This window comes from Nicotiana tabacum, chromosome 16 (genome assembly GCF_000715075.1).
Source record: "Nicotiana tabacum cultivar K326 chromosome 16, ASM71507v2, whole genome shotgun sequence".
Lineage (NCBI taxonomy): Eukaryota > Viridiplantae > Streptophyta > Magnoliopsida > Solanales > Solanaceae > Nicotiana > Nicotiana tabacum.
The window spans coordinates 127,280,631-127,305,077 of record NC_134095.1 but is presented as its reverse complement, the minus strand read 5'-3'; the positions used below and the strand labels follow the sequence as shown (position 1 = coordinate 127,305,077).

General features: G+C 34.3%; 2 protein-coding genes across 5 annotated transcripts; one reads left to right on the top strand and one right to left on the bottom strand.

The window, feature by feature from the left end:
• Positions 1–1,729: 1,729 nt before the first annotated feature.
• Positions 1,730–2,362, bottom strand: LOC107810499 (uncharacterized). Its single transcript, XM_016635287.1, has 2 exons — positions 2,156–2,362; positions 1,730–2,038 (listed from the first exon to the last, which is right to left on the bottom strand). Exons 1-2 carry the CDS (start codon positions 2,360–2,362, stop codon positions 1,730–1,732), a joined length of 516 nt encoding a protein of 171 aa, XP_016490773.1.
• A 4,377-nt stretch (positions 2,363–6,739) lies between these two features.
• LOC107813818 (putative late blight resistance protein homolog R1A-10) lies at positions 6,740–24,174 on the top strand. Of its 4 annotated transcripts, none has more exons than XR_012700277.1 (4): positions 6,745–7,410; positions 18,917–21,448; positions 22,085–22,139; positions 23,909–24,174. XR_012700277.1 is itself a non-coding variant. In XM_075233343.1 (4 exons), exons 1-4 carry the CDS (start codon positions 7,266–7,268, stop codon positions 22,087–22,089), a joined length of 2,607 nt encoding a protein of 868 aa, XP_075089444.1. In that variant the 5' UTR covers positions 6,745–7,265; the 3' UTR covers positions 22,090–24,174. The 4 variants fall into 4 exon arrangements, 2 of the variants coding, with proteins under 2 accessions (XP_075089443.1, XP_075089444.1); XR_012700276.1 differs by having other exon boundaries at positions 23,748–24,174; XM_075233343.1 differs by having other exon boundaries at positions 18,917–21,072; positions 21,148–21,448; positions 22,085–24,174.
• Positions 24,175–24,447: the final 273 nt, after the last annotated feature.

The following is a 24,447-nucleotide window of genomic DNA, read 5'->3' as shown; positions in this document are numbered from 1 at the left end:
TGTAATAATGATTAAAATCAAATAAAATTGTAGTTTTTCTGTGGATATTCTGTAGATAATTTAATGCGATTTTAGTTATTTTGTAGATTTTTTGTAGATAATTACCAAAAGGAATAAATTAAATGCAATCTGTTTTTGTTGCAGCACATTGATGTTATAATGTACTACTTGAGGAAAAGAGGAAAGTATGGACCCCACAACAAGATAAGGTTTACTACCACTGATTGTATGTTCAAGACTAGAATTGAACAAATTTATAATAAGTTCATCAATTCTCCTCAAGAAAAGAAGTTTGTTGTTGTCAAACCCCAGGACGCCGTAGCAGAATACATATTGGGGTACAGATTACTCGCAAATATTGCATGGGATCTAGTTAATTATGTGATCATACTCGTCAACATTGTAGAGAAATTTCACTAGGTGTTAGTTGTTTTTGACATTGCAGATAAGGTTCTTTATGTGTATGATTCTATGGTCTCCTCACATAATCACTCTATTGTTGAATCTGTAGTCACCAAGTTTTCTGTTATGATCCCCCTTTACTTGTCATGCACCGGTTTTTATGGCAAGCGTTCAGATATCAACTTCAAGAACACAAAGGCATACATTGAAAAAGTTGTTACCGATCCTATAGACATTCAGTAGATAGTCGGAGAGATACACAGCAAAAAGAAGGATCACTGTATGAAAAATCTTATTTCTTTCTATTTATTTAATATTTTTTTTGTTCATTGTTTGCTAAATATTGACACTTTTTTATTTTGCAGCGACAGTGGTGTATTGTTGCTGCCTTTGCAGAGTATGTCAGCATTGGAGAACTAGCAGTTCTTGCGGATGACCTTTTTGATATTGATCAACGTTGTAGACGCTATGGAGCGCTACAGTAGGACTATGCTAGGAAGAAACAAGAGAATGGTGCAATTAGTGAAAGTGAGGTGACTGGCAGATTAGCAAGGAAAAAAGACACACCAGTTGTGAAACGAGAAAACACAAGTCTTGAGGAAGAAGAATTAGTTGCAATTTTTTGTATGAAACATGTAGTTAAATTGTGTGCAACTAGTTTTGTAGAAAGATAGTAGACAAGTTTATGAACAAGATTATTGAAGTTTAATTGTAGCAGATTTGTGCTACAATTATTTTGCCCTTTGTTTTTTTTATTTTATCCAGTATACTAGTTCGATGAATCGGGAAACATTCTGTTATTTTTATATTCACTTGTTAAAAGTAAACAATACTTGATCGAATTATTGTTACTAGTTAATTCCTTTTCAACTTAATTATTATGTAGTTAGTCTGTCAACTCCAGATTATGTAGTTATTTTGTAGTTTTTTTATAGATAACTTGTAGAAGGACAAGAACAACTATCGATGGGTGCTTGAGATAATAAAACAATTGTGTACTACATATATAGAAATCATTCACAAACCAATCAAGCTATGAAAGTATTAAATCAATACAGAATACTAATTAGACAAAACAATTTCAAACTAACTACATTAAGAGTTGAAGGTGCCTCAACTATTATACATCAAATATAATTCTCCTGAATTCATCAACAATTTTTATGAAAAATTCAGTTTACTACATAAAATTTTATTTATTTTTGGGAGCATTCTTGCAAGATCTTTTGTTATGCCCTTCTACTCCGCAGTTGCCACATGAAACCTTGTACTTCTTTGAATTTACTTCATCATATGTTTTGTATCTTTGTTTTTGAGGTCTTCCTGGCTATCTTTTCCCACCCGAAGGTGGATTTACAACTTCTTCAGTTATATGTTGTGGCACATTCCATTTGCTTTCATCAGGTAGGGGATTTACTTGTATTTCATAAGTACGCAAGAGGTTGTCCCTTGTGTAATAAGGAGAACGATATTGTTCAAAAGACTCATCCCTATATCTTAAAGCAGCCAAAACATGTGGACAAGGAAGTTCTTCAAGCTGGAATTGGCCACAACTACATCTCTTGTTTTCAAGACAAACAATATAGTGCATCACACCATCTAATACTGTATGGATGTAGTCTTTTGAAGCCCTCACCTACAATTACATTACAAACAAAAAACAATTCATATACTATTAAATATAAAATATCTACAAATTATCTATATTTTGTTTTAATAATTTATTTTGATGCAATAAATGATCATATCTTACTCTAAGCTTGTACGACAATGTTCTGTTGTCATCCAACTCTTTGTTGAATTTAAACCCAAGGTATGTGAATGTACTCTTTGCTTTCAATAACTTTTCATTAGTCCAACGTTCAAGAAGATTCCTCATATACTCTAATAGTTCTACTATCGGCAGCTCTCTTGCATTTTTTGTTACATCATTCAATGACTCTGCAATGTTTGATGTCATAGTCCAAGTTCTGTTCACCGTAGCATGTACTCAAGACCATCTATGGACTATGATAGTCAATATCGTATAAGTATGCTTTAACACGCGGGTTAATATCTTCAATCTTTGACATCCTTTCATTAAATTCATCAAGCGTGTATGATCGTGCCGTGGCAAAGTACAATTCGCTTAACTTTAGATGACCCTTCTTGAACTTTGCCCTTATATTTGTCCAAATATTCCACATGCAAGAATAATGTGGCATGCCGGATAAACAATAGATGTTGCCTTCAAAATACTCTCATTTCAATCTAAAACAACACACATATTTGGTCTTTCACCATATGCATGTTTGAATTGCTCAAAAAACCACTTCCATGATGCGTCATTTTCTGAATCAACAACATCATATGCCAACGGTAATATGGTACCTACATTATGTGGCAAAAAGCAATTAATTTGCTGCAGGAAAAATGTAGAGGAAGACATATACATACAAACTACAACTTTTCAACAATATATCTACAATAAATCTACAAGTACTACAAAAAATAGACAAGCTACAATATGTCTACAATAAAACTACAATGCATGTTGCATCCATTGTACTAGCTGCTAGCATTATTCCCTTGTATGTTGACTTTAAGAAGGTCCCATCAACTACTACAACTGGCCTACAATATTCCCAACCACATTGATGTACAAATCGCAACAAATGCATACAAGAAGCAGTCATCGTCCATCTTCTTCAATTTAACTACAGATCCCGGATAAGTCTTCTCCAGAATATACAAATAGCTAGGTAATTTGTTGTAGGAGTCAGCAGGATGACCTCTCAAAACCTCCAAAGCTTTTTTCTTTGCTCTCGAAGCTTGCATGTATGTTAAGTTCACGCCATGTTCAGACAACATATCAGTTTGTATGTCTTTTGGTGTGTAAATTGTCTTAGGATTAGCATATTTTGGAATAACTATGCTACCAACTACCATGGCAGTAGGTTTGCATTGTATGAATGTACTGTCCATCAAAGAGCACGTGTGCAAGCTGTTGAATGTTCTAACCTTGAACATTGCATAATCATTTATGCTAGTTGCCTTGAAGTGCCATGTACAGTTTTCACCAACACACACCAGCCAGTAGCTATAAAATAAAAACAATTTAAACACTGTTATAAAAAATTTAGATAAAAAATAGTTGTAGCATAAAAGATCATATTCTACAATTTATGTACAAAACAACTACAAACTATCTACAATTTTGTTAAATAATATCACCAAAAAAAAAACTGAAGAAGTAAAAAGTTACAAATAAACTACAAAATAAAAAAGAATTGCAAGTGCAATGTTCCTACCTTCTAGCACTAGATCTTTTCCCCCTAAATTGAAACTTGTTCATGACAGAATAGTGCTTCATTGCACTTGCAATTGTTTGCTTATCTTGGTATATTTGGCCTACTTCAATAACATTTGGTGTACTTTCTGTTATTATTATACTTTCATATTCCACTATCGCCGGAGATTTTGGAATATCAATTAACTTCAGTGTTCCAGATGAACCTGCAATAAAATAAAGCCAAATACTGTTATGAACTATTTTTTGTAGATATTTTGTAGTTAATTTGTAGACATATTGAAATTCTGAATTTCATATTGAGCTACAAATGATATGTGATTTTATTGTAGAAATATTGTAGATAGAATGAAATTGAACACTAATATATATATATATATATATATATATATATATATATATATATATATATATATATATATATATATATATAGAGAGAGAGAGAGAGAGAGAGAGAGAGAGAGAGAGAGAGAGAGAGAGAGAGAGACTTTAAGGAGCTCATAGGAAACAAGGAAGCTAATATGACCAAAAGTAATATACAACCAAAATTCGATAGTAATATTACAGAACAAACCTGCAACTGTGATTGAATTGGTGATACTCAATTCCAAATTGAAATCACGTATTGTTATATATAGCGGATAGGCCCCTAAGCTTTTGTTTTCCTTTTTCGTCTCCATGTATACACAAACACCCATATCATTCCTAATTTTCATTGGAGGACAATGTTCGTTGACAATGTATTTGATTTCTATTATTTTTTCGGATGTATCTATCATTAGATGCTCTGCTATTGTAGAATTCAATAGGCTATAACTCGCATCCTCATCGACTACAATTCCATCGACCTGAAAGTCTCTATATCTCCCATAGTTATCCCAATTCCTATTCAGTTGAAGCATAATTGAGATTTTCGACATAATTGCGGTTGTTACAGAAGAATTGTAGCTAATTTAGTCGCTTTTGAATTGTGAAATTAGAAAAACCAGTGAAACAGAGTATTGTCGTAAAAATAGAGTAGTGAATTTTGGAGAGAAACGGGCGAAATTTAATAGCGAGATTTGCGTTTGATAAAATCTGGAAGAATCGTTAATATCCCAACATTCGCGCGCCTATTAAAGGAATTGTACAGCTAACAGGATTCTGTTTTTAATGATTTGTTTATATTTTGTAGATAAACTGTTAGCAGAGCGGATAATTTGCAAACTATGGACATTTTTCGTAATATAATTTCCTATATGGTATAGCAACGAAAATTTTCCTACTATAAATGAGGATAACCAGATAGCTCATGGTCAACATGTCTGCCTGACCCAAGAATAAAATTGTAACTTGGTACTACAGCTCAACACGTAGAGCCCAACTTTGAAATCAACCAAAGAGCATAGTACCTATAATATTTCGAAGCTTTTTTATTCTTATATATTTTTTAATCAATGCACCAATGTGGCAGTTAGAATTTGATTTTACTGATTTTGATTTGGAAGCGAATTCTAAATACTACTAATCCCTCCGTTCCAGTTTATATGAAATTATTTTTTTTTAGTCCGTTCCGAAAAGAATGACCATTTTTAAAATTTGAAAATGATTTAGCTTAAACTTACAATTTTACCCTTAATGAGAAGCTTTTATAACCACACAAATACTTTGGACCCTTTTTTGACTTATTGAGGACCACAAATTCTAAAAATCTTTTTTTTTCTTTTTAAACTTCGTTCCCAGTCAAACAAGTTCACATAAATTAAAATGGAGAGAGTATAAATTTTGTGCTTGATGTTTGGTGTACTTTTGTTTCTGTTGTTGATTCCAAAGAAATATACCTCATAACAACGCAAAATCCCTCTTTTGTGCCACTAGCAAAGTAGTTGGTATAATGGTATCCAATTCAATTGTCCAAAGAATCATAATAGTTCAGTTAGTAGGCGTTTGGACATAAGAATTGTAAAATTCCAAAAAATGAATAATTTTTTTTCAAGTGAAAATGGTATTTGAAATTTAGAGTTGTGTTTGGGCATAAATTTCAATTTGGGTTGTTTTTGAAGTTTTATAAGTGATTTGAGTGAAAATTGTGAAAAATAGCTTTTAGGAGTTTTTCAAATTTTCGAAAATTTCCAAAATGCATCTTCAAGTGAAAATTTGAAATTTTATGAACAAACGCTAATTTTGAAAAAAAGTGAAATTTTTTTGAAAAAAAAAATTGTATGTCCAAACAGGCTCTTAGTTGGCTATGAACCCTTCTTATGTATGATAAATAAGAATTTTAAAAAGAAAATCTCATTGTCCTAATAATTGGAAGTCGCGCCACTAGTAAAAATATACTCTATGATAGTACAACATTTAATACAAGTACTGCAATCACTGTTTTAGCCCAAAGTTTCAAACAGCCAAGGCCATGTAGGATTCCACTATTAAAAAATTACTATTATCAAACTGAAATGATATTCGAATTTAAATTTAAATATAATTTGAATAGTTCGCAGGTTAACCCAAGTATAGTATCGAGACAAAATTACTTTGCAAATTTAAGATTGTAGACATGTGATTTTTGACCCTCCCCAAGATTTTTTATATTTTAGCATGTAAATATTTAATTTAGGCCTAATATAGCTATTTCAACTATTTTTGACTTCTTTTCTTTATTTTCGTCATAAAAATGGAAAATTATAAAAAATATTTTAGCTTACGTATCTTTCATAAATTTAAATAAAAAAATATACAAAATAGTACCTTATTTTTATCTTTAGATAATCTTGAAAACACAAAAAATATATAATAGTTTCATGTTAGCTTTTGCATTATGTAGTATTTTTATCTTATTTTAAAAGGAATCGATTAAGGTGTTGGATCATAATTTTAAGAGTTTTAGAACTCAATTCTTGGCCCAATTCGGATTAGTCCATTAAGCCTAGGGACCCTTCTAGACTCTTTTTTGGAATAAAAAACAAACAAAAAAGACCCTAAGGACCTAATACACAAAAGACCTAGGGACTAATTGGCAAATACACACAAAAATACACCTAAAACCTAGACTTGTATTATAGGTAATGTGCCGTTTTGTCTTCTGGAAATAAAAGAAAAGCTAAAAAAATTTACAAAGAAAAGAAAGACCGTTTTTGGAAATGGAGCCCCTTCATCTTCTTCACAAAGATTTAACTCCAGAAAACCCTAGAACCTAGCTCCATCTCCATACTAGTCGCACCCTCACCACCAAAACTTCATCGCCGGACCTCCCTTCATCATGCAACAGCCATAAACGAAGCTTCACCCTCACAAAACCACCGAAGCTTCTTCTTCCTCCAAAGAACCTAGAAAAAGCTAGGTTGCTTCTTCTTCTGCCGGGAACCATCGCCGTTGTCAACTTGTCGACGACTAACGAAGCTTCATGGCTTCCGTCCTCTCCTCTCCTCCATGTGCGACGAGTTTCAGATCTGGTCGAGTGTTTGGTTAAATCCGGTGACCCTCCATTGAATCCGGCGAACTGCTATCACGCCATTCTCGTTTTTGCCTTTTCTCTCTCTCTTTTCACTATTACGTTGCCGAAAATGACGAGATCCGGTAGCTTTGAGTGCCTCTAATGTTTCCCTGCTCGTACGTTCATTTGGTTGACTCTGCTGGGTTTCGTCATCGACGAGTTTTCAATTTGCAACCGGCGGAGTTTCATTTGAGTCGAGTTTGCCGGTTCGAGGTTCCGTCGATAACTTGTTCTGCTTCTTCATCAGGTGAAAAACCTTAATTCCTTGATCTTCAATTAACATTCTTCAAGTTTGTTGAATCTTCAAGTTCACTTTTGTGTGTTGATCTATTTTCATTCTGTCCGTAGACCTTTAATTTGATTGTTATCATATTGAAATAGCAATAAAAAAGGCGTGTATATTTGTTATGAACTGGATATGCGTTTCTGCATTGAATGAAACTTTTGTTATCATTGTTGCTCTGATTCGTGAAGTGAGGTATTGATTCTCTGTCAATACTTTGCACTGAAGTACTAATTTAGTTCTCTAGTGGATTGTTGTGCTTTATTCTGGAGACTAGGATTTGAATTAGCAACATTTGATTGAATATGTGCGTTGTTGTATATCAAGGAACAAAGCTGTACAAGTGACCATTTTTGGGTATAACTTGGCAAATTGCAATTGACGTGGGCATACAGACGATAATAAAGTTAATTTCTTTTACATTGTCACTTTATATAAGCACAATATAGGTTAAATAATCTCTTAAACATAGTTGTGAGGTCTTCTACATGTTAAATGCTGTTATAGTGCCAAAACATTCATATTATTCAAGTGGCTTGCACAGTCTGGTCTAAGCTAGTTCACACTCTATGGTATTTGCAAAGTGGTGGGCAGTTGTTGCTATTAATGCAAGTTCATCCCATATTAGTACCATATAACTAATATGCTTATTTATGAGTTTCATGTCACTTATTACTTATAAACATATGTGGTTTGCTTTAGTTGAATACATTCTTTTGAAATAAATTGAGGCGTGTCATGCCAAATAAAATCCCAGAACCTATGGCCCTCACTTGATTAATTTTGAATCCTTAGAAGTCGAGGCGTGCCATTCAGTTGAATTTTCCATGGCCCTCGCATAGTTGAAAGTGCGTAGTTGTTTTAGACGCACTATTAAAATATTACTTTCTTAAACTTGGGTGTGCATTTATGTGACCCAAATCCCAATCTCAACAACGTTAGATAAAATGTGTTGCGGACTGCGGGTGCATTTATGTGACGTGGTTCAAGACACATTTTAAATAACGTTGTAATTTTCTTCAATAATTACCAAAAACAGTTTTAAAGTTAAAAATGCACATAAGTTTAAAAGTGTTCTAAAATCAGATAATTGAGCCGATTTTAACAGTTGAGCGACCGTGCTAGAACCACGGAACTCTGGAATGCCTAACACCTTCTCCCGGGTTAACAGAATTCCTTACTCAGATTTCTGATTCGCGGACTGTAATACAAAGTCAATCTTTCCTCGATTCAGGATTTGAACCGGTGACTTGGGACACCATAAAATTATCCCGAGTGGTGACTCTGAATTTTAATAAAAATAATCTCGTTTCGATTGTCACTTTAAGTTGGAAAAAACTCTCTTACTCCCCTCGGGTGGTAAAAAAGGAGGTGTGACAAAGATAATATGTGTAATGTTATCTAATAACAATCAAAAAATTTAACATTTAGTGATTCAAAGAACAAAAAGTCTGTATACATAGCGTATTTAAAATTTAAAATCTGTGGTTAGAGATATCGATAAACTCAAAACGGAGTCATACTGAAATAAAGTTTCACTGGATAGCCGGAATCATTTAAATTTTTAGATAGCCGATTAAAGTTAATTTTAAATTAAGGATGATATCTTCACTTGCATCATTATAAAGATAATCATTATTGAAATATATATAAAGTTTTAGAAATTAAAATTTTAAAATAGAAATATTTTTGAAGGATAACAACATACCAAATAAGAGTTCAAGTCGTAGTAAAAGAGTCACGTCATAACCAAAGAATCCTTCATCTTGTGTCAACCTTTGTGCTTTGCCATAAATACGAGTTATCATTTCGCTTTGTGGCGATTTTTAGGTTTCAATGACACCATAAGAATGGTGCAAAAATAAAATTATCACTACGAGATTTGAAAAAATGTGTTAGTTTTTTTTTCATTTAGTGTTTCTTAATTAATACCTAACGATTATCTATAATTATCTAGAAGGTTTAAATTTTAAGGTTATTCACATATAATTCAAATAACTCAGATATTTAACATTGTTAATATCAAATATCAAAATAGAGTCATACAGGGGGGATTCACTAGCTAAATAATTTTTAAACTTTTAGATAGTCGACTAAAATGAGTTTTGAATTAAGGATAATATTTTCACTTACATTATTATAAAAATAATTATTATTGAAAAATAAAGTTTTAGAAACTAAAATTTAAAAATAGAAATATTTTTTGAAAGATATCAACACACCAAATAAGAGTTCAAGTAATAGTGAAAGAGTCAAGTCGTATCCAAAGAGTCCTTCATAGTCTCAATCTTTGATTATTTTTTCATAAATATGAGTTATTATTTTGCTTCCTGACTATTTTTAGAATCCAATGACACCGGCGGGAATGGTACCAAAAAAAATAAAATTATAACTAGGAGATTTGAGAATTGTTAGTCTTTTTCACGTAGTGTTTCTTAATTAATATCCAATGATTATCTATTTTTATCGAAAAGGTTTAAATTTTAAGATTATGTACATATAATCCAAATAACTCAAATAGTTGATATGGTTAATATTTGGGCTTGTCGTTCAAATGAGAGAGTGGTTTGCTAGAAAACATTCTTTTTAAGGGATTTTTACATTCCTATGCCATATAGTAAACTATATTACCCTCCATGCTTAACTTTTAATATAATTACCTTTTATATACCTAATTACCATTTATGTACATTTTAGGGGTTTTAATGGTATTAGTTAGTCTCCTAATTTAACTCTACCGTATATTCCCACTCCCTCCAAGTTTCTCTCTCCAAATCTCGCCCCCTCACCCACATATCAAACCACATCCCACGATTTCCTCTTCAATCATCCACTATTTCCTCTTCTAAAACCAGCGAAAATCTATAACTCCTCCACCATTGACAACCATTAAAAACTTTGAAGCTTTGAATTCGAATTTGGATTTTCAAAAGACATTGTTTGTTTGGATTGGATGTTGTTGCAAAGAATTGAGAATTTTCGCTACGTCTCTCTCAATCCCAAATTTCAGTAATGTAAAGCAAATGAAAAGAGAGCAGCAATTCCACCATTGACAACCATTAAAAAGCTTTGAAGCTTTGAATTTGAATTTGGGTTTTCAAAAATCATTATTTGTTAGGATTGGATGTTGTTGCAAATAATTGGGAATATGGTTTGGAGTTTATATCTCAATTTTGAGGGGTTTTGGTGAAGATTAGACTTGGTTTTGGCTGAATTTCAAATTGAAACTCGAAGAAGAAGAGGACATGACATACATTATATTGCAGAAATTGTAGAAAAATTGCATTCTGTTGTTTATTTATTTTTCTTTTATTCATTTAACTATTGTATGAACGTTGAACAACATTGTATAAAAAATATATTTAAGTGGTATTATATTGTAGTTGTATATAACTGAGTAGAAATAATGTACAAAAGTTATAATATATATTTAGTTATATGAAATTTGTTTTTACTATGTATAAATCAGATACAAAATATACAAAAGACATATTGTATAAAGTTTGTATTTAAGTTATATGTTATTGTAGTTGTATTTAACTGGGTAGAAATAATGTGTGAAAGTTGTAGATAAATTGTATAATATATAATTAGGTGTATGAAATTTATTTTTACTATGTATAAATTAGATACAAAATATACAAAAGACATATTGTATAAAATTTGTATAAAAATTATATTTAAGTGGTATTATATTGTAGTTGTATATAATTGAGTAGAAATAATGTATGAAAATTATAGATAAGTTGTATAATATATATTTAGTTGTATGAAATTTATTTTTACTATGTATAAAAAAGAATATGTATTGGTAGTTGGAGTATCAGACTCAAGGCATCCTTCAAGCTGATAGCTTAAGTAAAATAGCAGTAATACAGCAGTCTTTTATTACAAGGAGTCTCAATAACATGTGAAATTAAAATAAACAAGCATAATGAATCTTCTTTATCGTACTTGTAAAAATAGATCTTAAAGACGGTGAATGTCTGTAGACTCTATACACTATTAAGCACGGCAAACTTTCTAATGTTTTCGACTATTCCAATAAAAAGATTAAGACAATAAAGATGATTAGGAATTATTTCAAATCTTTGCAAAAGAAAGTTGGGAGCACGATAAAGGTAGGTGTCAGCATGTAGACAATAGACAATTGAGACTTCCATTAATTAGTCAATAGCACATGCACAGTTGAATAGTCTCTGCTGAGATAAAGTCAAACAAGAACACATAGACCAAGTCAGTTGACCCAGAAAAATTCATAGGTATTTTAAAGATCCATTGGAATTGTGACATATGAGTGGAAACATAAGGAAAGAGAAGAGGAGAAAAAAAAAGGAAAAAGATGTAATTAAATCTCTTAATTGAAGGTACTAATAATGGATTAGAATATATATATTTTGTAAACAAAACATGTGTAGGTAGTGTAATTTACTAAACATGAACATTTAGGAAAAAAATAGTTTTATATGGGCATAAGAACGTAAAAATCCCTTAATACAAGTACTGCAATCACTGTTTCAGCCCAAAGTTTCAAACAGCCAAGGCCACGAAGGATTCCACCGATCCATGGGCTTTTAAGATTACGGGAGTAATTCAAAAATAGCCACATTTATAAGTGGTCATTCAAAAATAGCCACAATTTTTAAAGTAATTGAAATTTAGTCACTTTTTATGTAAAGATAAATATGAACAAAAATACTGTTCAAAATTCGAAAAAATACTCCCGTATAATATACTGGAGTTCCAGCATAATATACCGGTCCAGCATAATATACTGGAGATTGGAGCACCGGTGCTCCACTCCCTAGTATATTATACTGGAACTTTCCGCGTGTTGGAGTTCTAGCATAATATGCTGGAAGTTCATACACAGGTGCACCGATCTCCAGTATATTATGCTGGAACTTTCCATGTTGCACCAAAATAGTGGCTATTTTTCAATGACTTTGCAAACACTGTCTATTTTTGAATGGTCAGTCCGAAAACTTGGTAGCCCGTGCTATTTTTACTCTTTAAAGAGGAAATTTGAAATAAGTCATAGTTTTGAAATTAATCTAAATTTAACCTAATACTACATATAGACTGATAGTTTATTTAGCCAATCTTAAAAAATGGTAAAAAGTATTTTTTGTCAAATATGTTTTTTCGAAAAAGCACTATTGAAAAAAACAGTTAATGTTTGACAAATTAACTTAAAAAGCCCTTTTGCTAATATTAGAGTAGCTTATGTTATCCCTTATCTAAAAGTACTTTTTTTTTTAAAACCCGAATCTCCAAAAATAAGCACCTTTGTAAACTTGTTTCAGCACTATATTATGCTCTAAACGGATCTCGTGATAGTGTATATCTCTTTATTCATTTAGTCACAAAAACAAGCAGATATAAATTCATTCAATTTTTTTATCAGAGAATGACATGAGCTAATATCGAACTCTATATCGCAAACACAAATGCAAGAATGAACCAAAACCTCCGAGACTCCGAATGGAGAAAATAGAAAAACCACGGAAAATTAGAAACTCGACTAAAACTGGAAGAACAGGGGTTTGAACTCGAACCGGGAACTCGATTAAATACTGAATAAGCAACAACACTGCCGCAAAATAGTGCAGATATGGTGTTTGTGAAAATGGGTAAATGGAGAGATTTTTTGTTAAGTCTGTTTTCAGTGAAGAAATAGTTCTTTCTCTGGAAGGAAGTGCTCATAGTGTTGTATTTCAACGGAGAAGATGATGATTGACGTAGAAAGCTATGAAGGCGAGCTGAACAGCTATGTGGGGGGGGGGGGGATTCAGTGTGTTCGTATTGTGCAGAGAGTGTGTGTATGTGAGAGTGAAAAATTGAGTGAATTTCTTGCAGAGTGTGTGTGAGTTGGTATTTTTCTCTTATGAGACATTAGATTAATTTTACAATTCCATTCTGTTGCGGAAGCCAAATGTATATAGTGTGAATAAGTGACAACTATTATACCAAAAATTATGACAGCCACCAAATAATAAATAAGACAATAAAGCAATAATAAAAGAAACACCAGAATTTACGAGGTTCAGCCAATTTTGCCTACTTCTCGGAACAACCAATATTTTATTCTACTCCAAAAATACAAGTGAAATAATACTAAAGAGAGAGATACAAATGCCTTAAGAAAATAAAAAGGCAAATGAGAAGTGTGTTTAAATCCTAAACATTAGGTCTCCTTTTATAGGGTGAAGTACCAACCAAAATTGGTACTTCACCGATGTGGGATTTCTGCCATTCAACAAATCTCCACTTTTGCAATATTTCACATCTTCAATTTTCTCTCAATAACAAAATTTTAGTTGTGTCTTCATCTTCAATCTTCAGTGTTCAACAATGTTGATCAAATCCAAACAATGTTGAAACTTGACCGCAGTTACCACTTTTGTCAGCATATCAGCAGGATTCTCTGTAGTATGAATTTTCTTAACCGTAACTCCACCTTCTTCTATGATTTCTCGTACGAAATGATACCGAACATCAATGTGCTTCGTCCTTGCATGATAAACATGGTTCTTCGCTAATTGAATAGCACTTTGACTATCACAAAAAAATTGTGATATTTTTTTGTTCAACACCAAGCTCCTTTAGCAACCTTGAAGCCAAATTGTCTCCTTCACAGCCTCTGTAATAGCCATGTACTATGCCTCTGTTGTAGACAAAGCAACTGTTGACTGCAAAGTAGACTTTCAACTAACTGGTACTTTTGTAAAAGTAAACACATAACCAGTAGTTGATCTTCGTTTGTCCTGATCACCCGCAAAATCTGAGTCACAATATCCAACTACAGACTGATTGCCTTCCTGCTAAAAAACTAACCCAACATCTACAGTATTATGAATATACCGTAGAATCCACTTCACAGCTTGCCAATGCTCCTTTCCTGGATTATGCATATATCTGCTAATAACTCCAACAGCTTGTGAAATGTCAGGTCTCGTACAGACCATTGTATACATCAAGCTACCAACAACATCTGCGTATGGTACCTTTGACATATACTCTCGTTCAGCTTCATCCTTTGGCGATATAGTATTACTTAGCTTAAAATGGGGAGCAAGTGGAGTACTAACTGGCTTAGTCTTTTCATCTATGCCAAAACGTTGTAGTACTATTTTCAAATATTCTTTCTGAGATAAACAGAGTTTCTTTAAACGTCTATCTCTTATTATCTCCATGCCAAGAATTTTCTTTGCCTCACCCAAATCCTTCATCTCGAACTCCTTCTTTAGTTGAATTTTCAACTTATCAATTTCTTCAAAATTCTTGAAAGCTATCAACATATAGGAGAAGATATACAAAGGAACCATCTTTAAGCTTGCGCAAATATACACAATGATCGTATTTGCTTCTCTTGTACCCTTGCCGCAACATAAACTCGTCAAATCGCTTGTACCGTTGTCTAGAAGATTATTTCAATCCGTACAACGATTTTTCAAGTTTGCACACCATATTTTCTTTTCCAACAATTTTGAATCCTTCTGGTTGAGTCATGTAGATTTTCTCCTCCAAGATTCCATGTAAAAACGCAGTTTTTACATCCATCTGAACTAGTTCCAAATCCAACTGTGCTACCAAAGCCAACATAATTCTAATGGAGGAATGTTTTACAACTAGAGAAAACACTTCATTGTAATCAATTTCCTCCTTTTGAGCATATCCTTTGGCCACCAATCTTGCTTTGTAGCGAACATCTACTTGGTTAGGAAATCCTTCCTTCTTTGCAAAAACCCATTTGCACCCAATTGCTTTCTTTCCCTTTGGGAGATTGGCCAATCTCCATGTATGATTCTGATGAAGGGACTGTATTTCATCATTCATGGCAATCCTCAACTTATCTTCTTCTGAACTTTGGATTGCGTCTTTATAAGTGGTAGGAACATTATCAGCTACAATTGAGGTTGCACAAGCAACCGTCTCTATGAGACGAACATGTTTCGTTATTGTCCTTTTTGGCCTGCTGGTTGCTATTGATTCAAGTTGTTGTTGAGGTTCCTGAGTTGGAATCTCCTATACTGGCTCTCCTTCCAGAGGATAATCTTCATTTGTTTCCTCATCTGCTTCTTGTGTAGGAAAAATAAATTTTCCCTCAAACTCCACCTGCTTAGAAGCATCTTTATTTTGTTTGGTATCTTCTATTACCTTATTTACCATAGCAGATTCATCAAAGGTAACATCCCTGCTGAATATTACTTTCTTTGTCATAGGACACCATAAGCGATATCCTTTGACTCCAGAAGTAATTCCCATAAAAATAGCCTTCTTTGCCCTTGGATCTAATTTTGACTCTGTCACATGATAATATGCAGTTGAGCCAAACACGTGCAAAGAGTCGTAATCTACAGCAGGTTTTCCATACCATTTTTCAAATGGTGTCTTGCCATCAATAGCAGCAGATGGTAGACGATTAATGAGGTGGCATGCATATGTAATTGCCTCAACCCAAAATTCTTTGCCCAAGCCAGCATTGGACAACATACACCATACCTTCTCCAGCAAGGTCCGGTTCATACGTTCTGCCACTCCATTCTGTTGTGGTGTATGTCTAACAGTGAAGTGTCGGACGATGCCATCATTTTCACAGACCTTATTGAAATGATCATTTTTGTATTCACCTCCATTGTCTGTGCGAATATACTTGATCCTCCTGCCTGTTTGATTCGCCACCATCGTCTTCCATTTGAGAAAAATTCTCAGCACTTCATCTTTGCTTTTATTGTATACACCCATACTCTTCGGGAAAAATCATCAACAAAGGTTACAAAATAGTGTTTCCCACCCAATGAAGGTGTTTTGGAAGGACCCAAACATCAGAGTGTACATAATCCAAAATGCCTTTAATATTATGGATCGCTGTACCAAATTTAACCCTTGTCTATTTCCCTTTGACACAATGCTCGCAAAACTCCAAGTTGCAAGCCTTTACTCCTTTTAACATTCCTTGATCTGATAAAGTTTTCAAGGATTTTCCTCCATCATGTCCCAAGCGCATGTGCCATAGCCTGGTTGCTTCTGCCTCTTTTTCGTCACTGGATGTTACTATCGCTGTCCCAATAACTGTACTACCGCGATAACGGTACATGTTATTGTTCTTCCGATTGACCTTCATTACCACTAGTGCATCGGAGCATACTCTCATCACTCCATTTTCTGCAATGATTTTTAACCCTTTTGATTCTAGGGCTCCCACAAAGATGAGATTCTTCTTCAAATCCGGTATATATCGAACATCTGTTAATGTTCTGATCATTCCATCATGGTTCCTTAATCGTATTGAACCAATGCCATATGAGGTAAGATGGCTGTTATCCGCTGTGTGGATGACTCCATATTCTCCTTCTTGAAATTCCATGAACCAGTCCCTGTTGGGACACATATGATAGCTACAAGCCGAGTCCATCAACCATATGTCTGATGATGTTGATGACTCTGTTGTAACTAATGAGAAGTCTGAATCATCACAATTAGCTACATTTGAATCCATAATGGCCTTTCCATTGTTATGTTTGGCCTTATTCTTCAACTTCGGACAGTCTTTCTTCCAGTGCCCCTTTTCTCGACAAAAGGCACATTCATCCTTGCTGGGTTTAGATCTTGACTTGGATCTTCCCTTCTTTGTCCTCATTTGATTTTAAGGACGACCCCTCACAACCAGTGCTTCTCCTTCTCCACCCTTTTGTTTTTCTCCCTTTCTTTGTTCATAGTTATACAAAGCCGAACAAACTTCTCTGAGAGAAATTTCGTCATTCCCATGGAGTAGAGTAGTTTCAAGGTGCTCGTACTCATCAGGAAGTGACCCCAATAACATCAAGGCCAAGTCACCATCATCAAAAGTTGCATCCATATTTTGCAAATCTGTGACCAACTTATTGAAACTGGTGATATGTTCGTTCATTGTGGTACCAGGAACATAGGTGAAGCGAAACAGTCTCTTCTTTATGTACAATTTATTTTGACTGTTTTTCTTCAAAAATTTATCCTCCAGTGCTTTCCATAATTTACTTGCAGAAGTTTCCTTTGTGTATGGATATTTCTGCTCTCTAGCAAGGTAGGATCGAATGGTACCGCAAGCAACACGGTTGATAATTCTCCAATCTTCTTCTCCAATAACATCTGGTCTTTTTTCTTCAATGGCAAGATCTAGCCCTTGTTGAAAAAGGACATCTAGAACTCGCCTTGCCACATCCCAAAATGTCCTGATCCGTCAAAAATTTCTACCGCAAATTTCGCATTTGACATAATTCTTGTCATAAGCGAAGATGTCAATGATGACGTATTGTTGACACTTGATGTAGATTCTTCTTTTTATTGTCTCCCATCTTTGACACAAATATTATTTAATAGTTGACGGCAAAAATCAAGATTATTTTCTTTCTGGTGTGGAAGATCAGACTAAACTGCAACCACAGAGCATACTCAGATAGAACCTTGACTCAGTTACCAAGATAAATCTTTTCTGATGTGGAAGATCAGACTATGCTGCAACCATAGAGCATACTTAGACAGTACCTTGGCTCTGATACCAATTGTTGCGGAAGCCAAATGTATATAGTGTGAATAAGTCACAACTAATATACCAAAAATTATGACAGTCACCAAATAATAAATAAGACAATAAAACAATAATAAAAGAAACACCAAAATTTACGAGGTTCAGCCAATTTTGCCTACTTCTCGGACACAACCAATATTTTATTCCACTCCAAAAATACAAGTGAAATAATACTAAAGAGAGAAGATACAAATACCTTAAGAAAAAAAAAAGACAAATGAGAGGTGTGTTTAAATCCTAAATATTAGGCCTCCTTTTATGGGGTGGTACTTCGCTGATGTGAGATTTATGACATTCAACACATTCCTCTTAGGCCATAGCTCTTGCACAAGCTTGCTCCAAAGAGTGACAGATAAGTACAATAGAAAATCAAGAATCTTTCTTGAGTTAAGTTATTCCAGTTCAGTGCTTAACAGATTGAACAGTTATATGCAATATAGAAATTAATAATTACGTCAAGATTTATGGCCTAGAAAAATGAACTCTCACATGGTTGTACAAGACTTCTTAATGAGCTTAATTAAAGAACCTTAATCTGCACTCTCGTGCTTCTGAAAAGGCAATGTGTATTTATGCTTTTATATCTTCTGTGGCAGATAAAAACAAACTTTCTCACACTCTACACCTACCCTCCTCACCGGCCTGGCCCCAAAAATCCAATAGAAAATTCTCAGGAAAACAACTTGGTGTTAGGTGAGTGTTTGGAGGGGGAGGGGATATAGAAGCACTCGTGTATTTCCATAGTTCTTTTTGGCTGAATTTACTTTCTTCGTATTCCCACTAGAGAAACCCTCAAACGGGATCTAGCTAGAGAGAGATGGCTTATGCTGTTATAACTTCCATTATGACAACTATAGAGCAAGTCTTGCAATTCAATCCAAGTTTGATTTCTGAATGTAGGGAATCCATTGATTCACTTTATGGCACACTTTCAAGCTTTCCTTGAGGATACGGGAAACCGGATCAATGATCAAGAAGCATTGAAACTTTTGGAAAAGAAGATCAGAGATGCAGGATATAAAGCAGAAGATACATTTGATTTGTGCCTAAGAAGAATCCATGTGGCTAATACTGAACATGATCAAAACAACGCTCGGTGTAAGCTCTATGACGAGTTGCAGCAAATAACAGAAGTGATGGATTCCATACGAGTAGGGGTGATGAAGTTCAAGAATGACCGTCACAATAACCAGCAAGATATCAAAGATCTTTCAGCAATAACTTCTTCACCTTTGCGCTCATCAGAGCGTGTCTTGGATGAGGAAAATACTCTCGTTGGAATGGAGGATGATTTCAAAATCATAAGAGATCAACTCTTTGGGCAAACACCAGAGCTGAACGTTGTCTCAATTGTTGGTATGGGCAGTATCGGTAAGTCGACTCTTGCTAAAAGTTTATTTAATCATCCATCAGTATCCCGTCGCTTTGATATTTCTTCATGGGTTACTGTTTCTCAAGCATATGATGCAAAAGAAATGCTTTTGGATGTCCTAAGCTTCGGTACTCCAGGTGGGAAGGCAATGTACCGCAATATGAGCGAAGATGAATTATTGGACCAAGTGCATAGAAAATTGAAAAGGAAGAGGTATTTGATAGTTTTGGACGATATGTGGACTATAGAGGCTTGGGACCAAGTAAGAAGATCATTTCCCGATGATGAAAATGGAAGTCGCATAATGATAACTACTAGGCTCCTCGAAGTAGCTAATTGTGCTGGCAATGATTTCCCTCCTCATCACATGCCTTTTCTTAGTCTTGAAGATGGTTGGAAATTACTATCTCTTAAGGTTTTTGCAAATGAAGATTGTCCTCCTCAGCTTGAAGAAGTAGGAAAGCAGATAGCGAAACAATGTCAAGGGCTAGCTCTCTCAGTTGTTGTCATCTCTGGGCTTCTGTCGAAGATCAATAGGACATATGATGATTGGCAACAAATTGCTGATAATGTGAATTCCCACATAGGTTCAACCTCCCAGCAGTGTTTAGCAATATTAGCTCTGAGTTACAACTACTTGCCTTGTAGCTTGAAAGCTTGCTTTCTTTATATGGGGGTTTTCCTTGAAGATGCAGATATTTCTGCGGATAAGTTGATTAGAATATGGGTTGCTGAAGGTTTTCTGAAGCGAAATAGTCATAAAAAGCCAAAGGAAGTAGGAGAAGAATGTTTAGAGGAGCTAGTTAGTAGAAGTTTGATTATGGTTAATAATCGAGGATGGGTAAGCGGAAAAATTAAATGTCTCAGAATTCACGACCTCATTCGACTAATATGCTTGAGAGAAGGGAAAGCCGAGAAGTTTTTTCATGTCATAAATGAATGTTACGAAGTGTCCTCAGAAGGCGTGGAGAGTGAACATCGACTATTTTTGTATGAAGATGCTGTACAAAACCAGAATATCGGCCTAGAGAAAGGCAATCTGGATTCAGTTCGTACCATCTCGTGCACGCATAAACCACATGCTTCTTTACTCGACTATGAATGCTACAAAATAGTGGATTCTCGTTTTCAATTGCTAAGGGTATTGGATGTACTACTGATTTATTTTCTACATTTTCCAACTGAGATAACACAACTAGTGCACTTGAGATATCTTGCATTGGTCACTTCTACCAGTGTTCCGGCATCAATATCTAATCTGTGGAATCTACAGACATTGATTGTTCATTCAGTTGCGAATGAATTATCCTGGCCATTAGAAATTTGGAAAATATCAAGTTTGATACACTTCTATCCAGGGAAAATGTATGTACCTGCTCCTCCTAAGGCACCAAATTTTTTGGGTCTAGAAAACTTAGAAGAGCTTTCACTAAGCACTGCTAGTTCTTCCAACTTGAAGGAAATCTTTATGGCAATCCCTCATGTAAAGGTATTGGATGTTGACCTCAATCAAGATGGATGGGATAATCTTATAGATAATCTAATCTATCTAGCTGATCTTCGGAATCTAAGAATTCTTCTCCGTCTTCCGTTTGATGCACAATTATTCCGAAGGCCGAGTGCTCGACCATATGACGTGTTCCCAGCAAACCTCAAGAGTTTGATACTTGCAGAGACACATCTAGTATGGACAAAGATGACAATGCTTAGTTACTTACCCAACCTTGAGGGGCTCAAACTAGAACTTTTTGCTTTTCAGGGGAGTAATTGGAATCTAGATGAAGGGGGTTTCAAGAAACTCAAGTTGCTAGACATTGTTCAACCGGAGCTGGTGCACTGGCATGCAACCAGTGAGAGTCTTCCAGTTCTAGAGTATCTAGTCCTAAGACATTGTTATAAGTTGAAGGAGATTCCTACAGAGATTGGAGATATTCCCACATTGAAATTGATTGAGTTGCATTATTGTAGCCAATCTGCTGTCACTTCTGCAGAGGAAATTCTAGATGAACAACAAAGCTTGGGAAATGAAGTTCTTGCGGTCCGCGCCTACAACACTAGAGGTACGTAAAAGTCATGCGCGCTCGAGAGAGTTTTAGTCTGTGCTTTCCTTTTAGTTTATCTTTAATTTGCAATCTATTGACTTCATTGGTATGCGAGTTTGAAGTACAATTAGGTGTCAAGTGGCCTTTTGCTACTCATTTTTCTCTTAGCATTTTGTAAAATGTAACGACTCAGTCACTTGTTAGTCAAATCATTTTAAAGTGTTAGAATTATTCCTTTCTTTTAGCTGCAAAAAGGATTATTCATTTTGTGAAGGTGTTTGACTAAGCATATAGCTTTAAAAAGCAAGAAATACTTTTAAATCATGTGATTTAAGCATCTCATGACATTTATGTAGCTACAATTCATGTCAGTAAAGGCATAATGAAAATTTTAAAGCTGAATTATTGACAAAAGTCGATTTATAAAGGGAAAAGTGTCACCTAAAATTGAATAAAGGAAGTGCCATAATTTTGTGATGTTTTAGCTCTTTATGTTACTGTATATTCGGGTTCGTTGGTTGGAAAGAACTTTCTTTGCCGAATTACAAAGATCCCTTCAGTATCTCTGTTATCTATATTTTACTTCAGTATTTGCTTATTCCTTTTTTGCTTAATCTATTTGTCTAAGGCAGTGACGATTTGTTGGTTTACCAGGCTAAGAAGTGGAAGAAAATGAAGAAATACGAGACATTCTCAACTAAGAATATAGGTATGTTTGACCCTTTTATGCTTCTAAATGTGATGACCGTTGATGAACTGAATAAGCTGAAAACAAAATGGAAAACCTTCTCTGGGAGTTTGCATAAAAGAAATTGCTGATATTAATTAAGACATGACGAGATTGCACAGAGTGACTATAATTTTTTAAAAGTTTTTAGTAATTGAAGTTATGATTTCATTAACAGCAAAATAAACAGTTCTATGACGTCATGCGGCCTTCTTTTTTTTATTTTTTATTTTTTCCTGGGTATTTGTATTTGTGATTGATAGCTTGGAGAGGAAATATTCGCTACTTATTTGTTTGAATTTAATGATTATAGTTAGATACTGCAAAATCCGCTTAAGGGAGGTTTCAAGGTGGTTTATTAAGATCTTAGGCTATACAAAATAGTACATTCTTTAAAAAGAAAAATAAAAACTAGTACCCAATTTATGCGGCATATTTTTTTTTTTTAGTCTGTCCCAAAAAGAATGTTATACTTTCTTATTTAGAAACAATTTAACTTTAAATTTTCTTTTTTCCCTTAATGAGATGATTTACGGCCACACAAATTTCTATAGCTTGTTCAAGTCTTCCAAACCATAAGTTTCAAAAGTTTTCTTTTTTTCTTCTAAACTCCATGCCGAGTAAAACACCGCTACATAAATTCGAACAGAGGGAGTACCCTAATTAAGTATGAATTGAATAGTTAACTATTTTCATATGATGTCAAAATGAAGTTTCAATAAGTTCACAATCCTGGTAAGTTCATTTGTAGTTGCACACCTTCTTATTTGCTCTCTCATTTTTCCTTTTTCATGTGGATTCTATTATTATGGGTATATCCAAGTCTTCTTTTCCCCATACTAACTATAACCCAAGACAAGAGTATATAGTGTACAATATAGGGAGCAACTCAAGAATAAATGCCTATATAAACTAGCTAAAATTAAATAAAGGAGTCTCCATGAAACCTATGTTGCGTGGACTCTCCAAAATAATGCCGTACCCGTATCGGATTTGTCAAAAATGCATTACTTTTGAAAGATCCGACACGCACCCGGAGAAATTTTTGGAGAGTCCGAGCAGCATAACACAAAACACTGCGTGGAGCTCACTGACATATGTCTTCCTCAAGTAGCTATCGATCTTTCAGCAGCCCTGTCAATTCCTATATATGTAAAAGAAAAAGAGCAAAAAATGGGGTGAGTTCACCAACTCAGTCAGTAGTCACCTAATCCAAACCAGACTGAGGACATACATATTGTAGCAAATATACATACATTTATGCTGCTCACCCTCAGTATAGAACCACAGTTCACTAAATGTCTTTTAAACAAGTGATTTCTCCTAATCCCTGAGTAGCTAGGATCCCTGGTGTGCTACCCCCAACCCCAACGTCCAGACTGTTTGGATACAATTAAATTCCACCACATGGATTAGCGATTCAATCCGTCTATGTTTTACTTACTTGTGTACGCTAATCGTACCACAAGACTCATAAACATGACTAAATTATGTCCTAAACCCAGTGTTAGAAATAATTTGAGTCAGTCTTCTCAGTGGACATGTGGTCTTCCTAGACTTGTTGGATTGATTTAATATTGAATGGTGCAGATGGATACAACACAATACATCACAGCTGTGTATATGCATGATTCTAGAATATTCTTACACACGAGATACAAATACACAACTCATAGTTATTTTTCATTCTTTGTACAAAGCTTATAGTACTAGTCTTTTGAACTTCTTCCTAGCTAATGTTGAATCTGCAGTGGCACCACTCTGGGTGGGACAATCTTGCCAACTGCTGTCACAATCCTTTTTCCATCTGAAAGATTCCACAGTGATAATTAAATGAACTGTATCCAGAAGTGAAATGGATTGATCTACCATGTGGATTTTATAATTCAAAGTTTGCACCTTCGCTTTTTCCTCAACATCTAGTATGCTTGGACTTTCTTGTAATTTTTTTATGTATCAATGTGACAGTTAAGACTTTGATTTTAAGACGAATTGTAAATATAAGTTGTGTGCTTGATGTTGGGCCTACTTTTTCTTTTTGCTGTGGGTTCCCAAAAAAATATCCGTCAGGAAAACAGATTTTTTTTTTTAATTTTATGTATCACTACCAAAGTAGATAGTACAATTTTTTTTTTGGTTTAAGTAGTTGGTATCCGAATTCCATTGTTCGTGAAATTCTAGAAGTCTAGTTGATTGGCTACTTAAATTTTTACTTTGTTGGTAAGGATTCGATTTTTTTGTGAGAATGCACGGGAGAAAAATATGATATTATTGACATGTGTCAAACAAG

Bases quoted from the DNA above. Each gene is read 5' to 3' on its own strand.
- LOC107810499 (XM_016635287.1), bottom strand. From the start codon at position 2,362: ATGACATCAAACATTGCAGAGTCATTGAATGATGTAACAAAAAATGCA. The intron at 2,039-2,155 runs GTAAGATATGAT...ATGTAATTGTAG, and splicing joins CATTGTCGTACAAGCTTAGA to GTGAGGGCTTCAAAAGACTA.
- LOC107813818 (XM_075233342.1), top strand. From the start codon at position 7,266: ATGTTTCCCTGCTCGTACGTTCATTTGGTTGACTCTGCTGGGTTTCGT. The intron at 7,411-18,916 runs GTGAAAAACCTT...TTCTGAATGTAG, and splicing joins TTGTTCTGCTTCTTCATCAG to GGAATCCATTGATTCACTTT.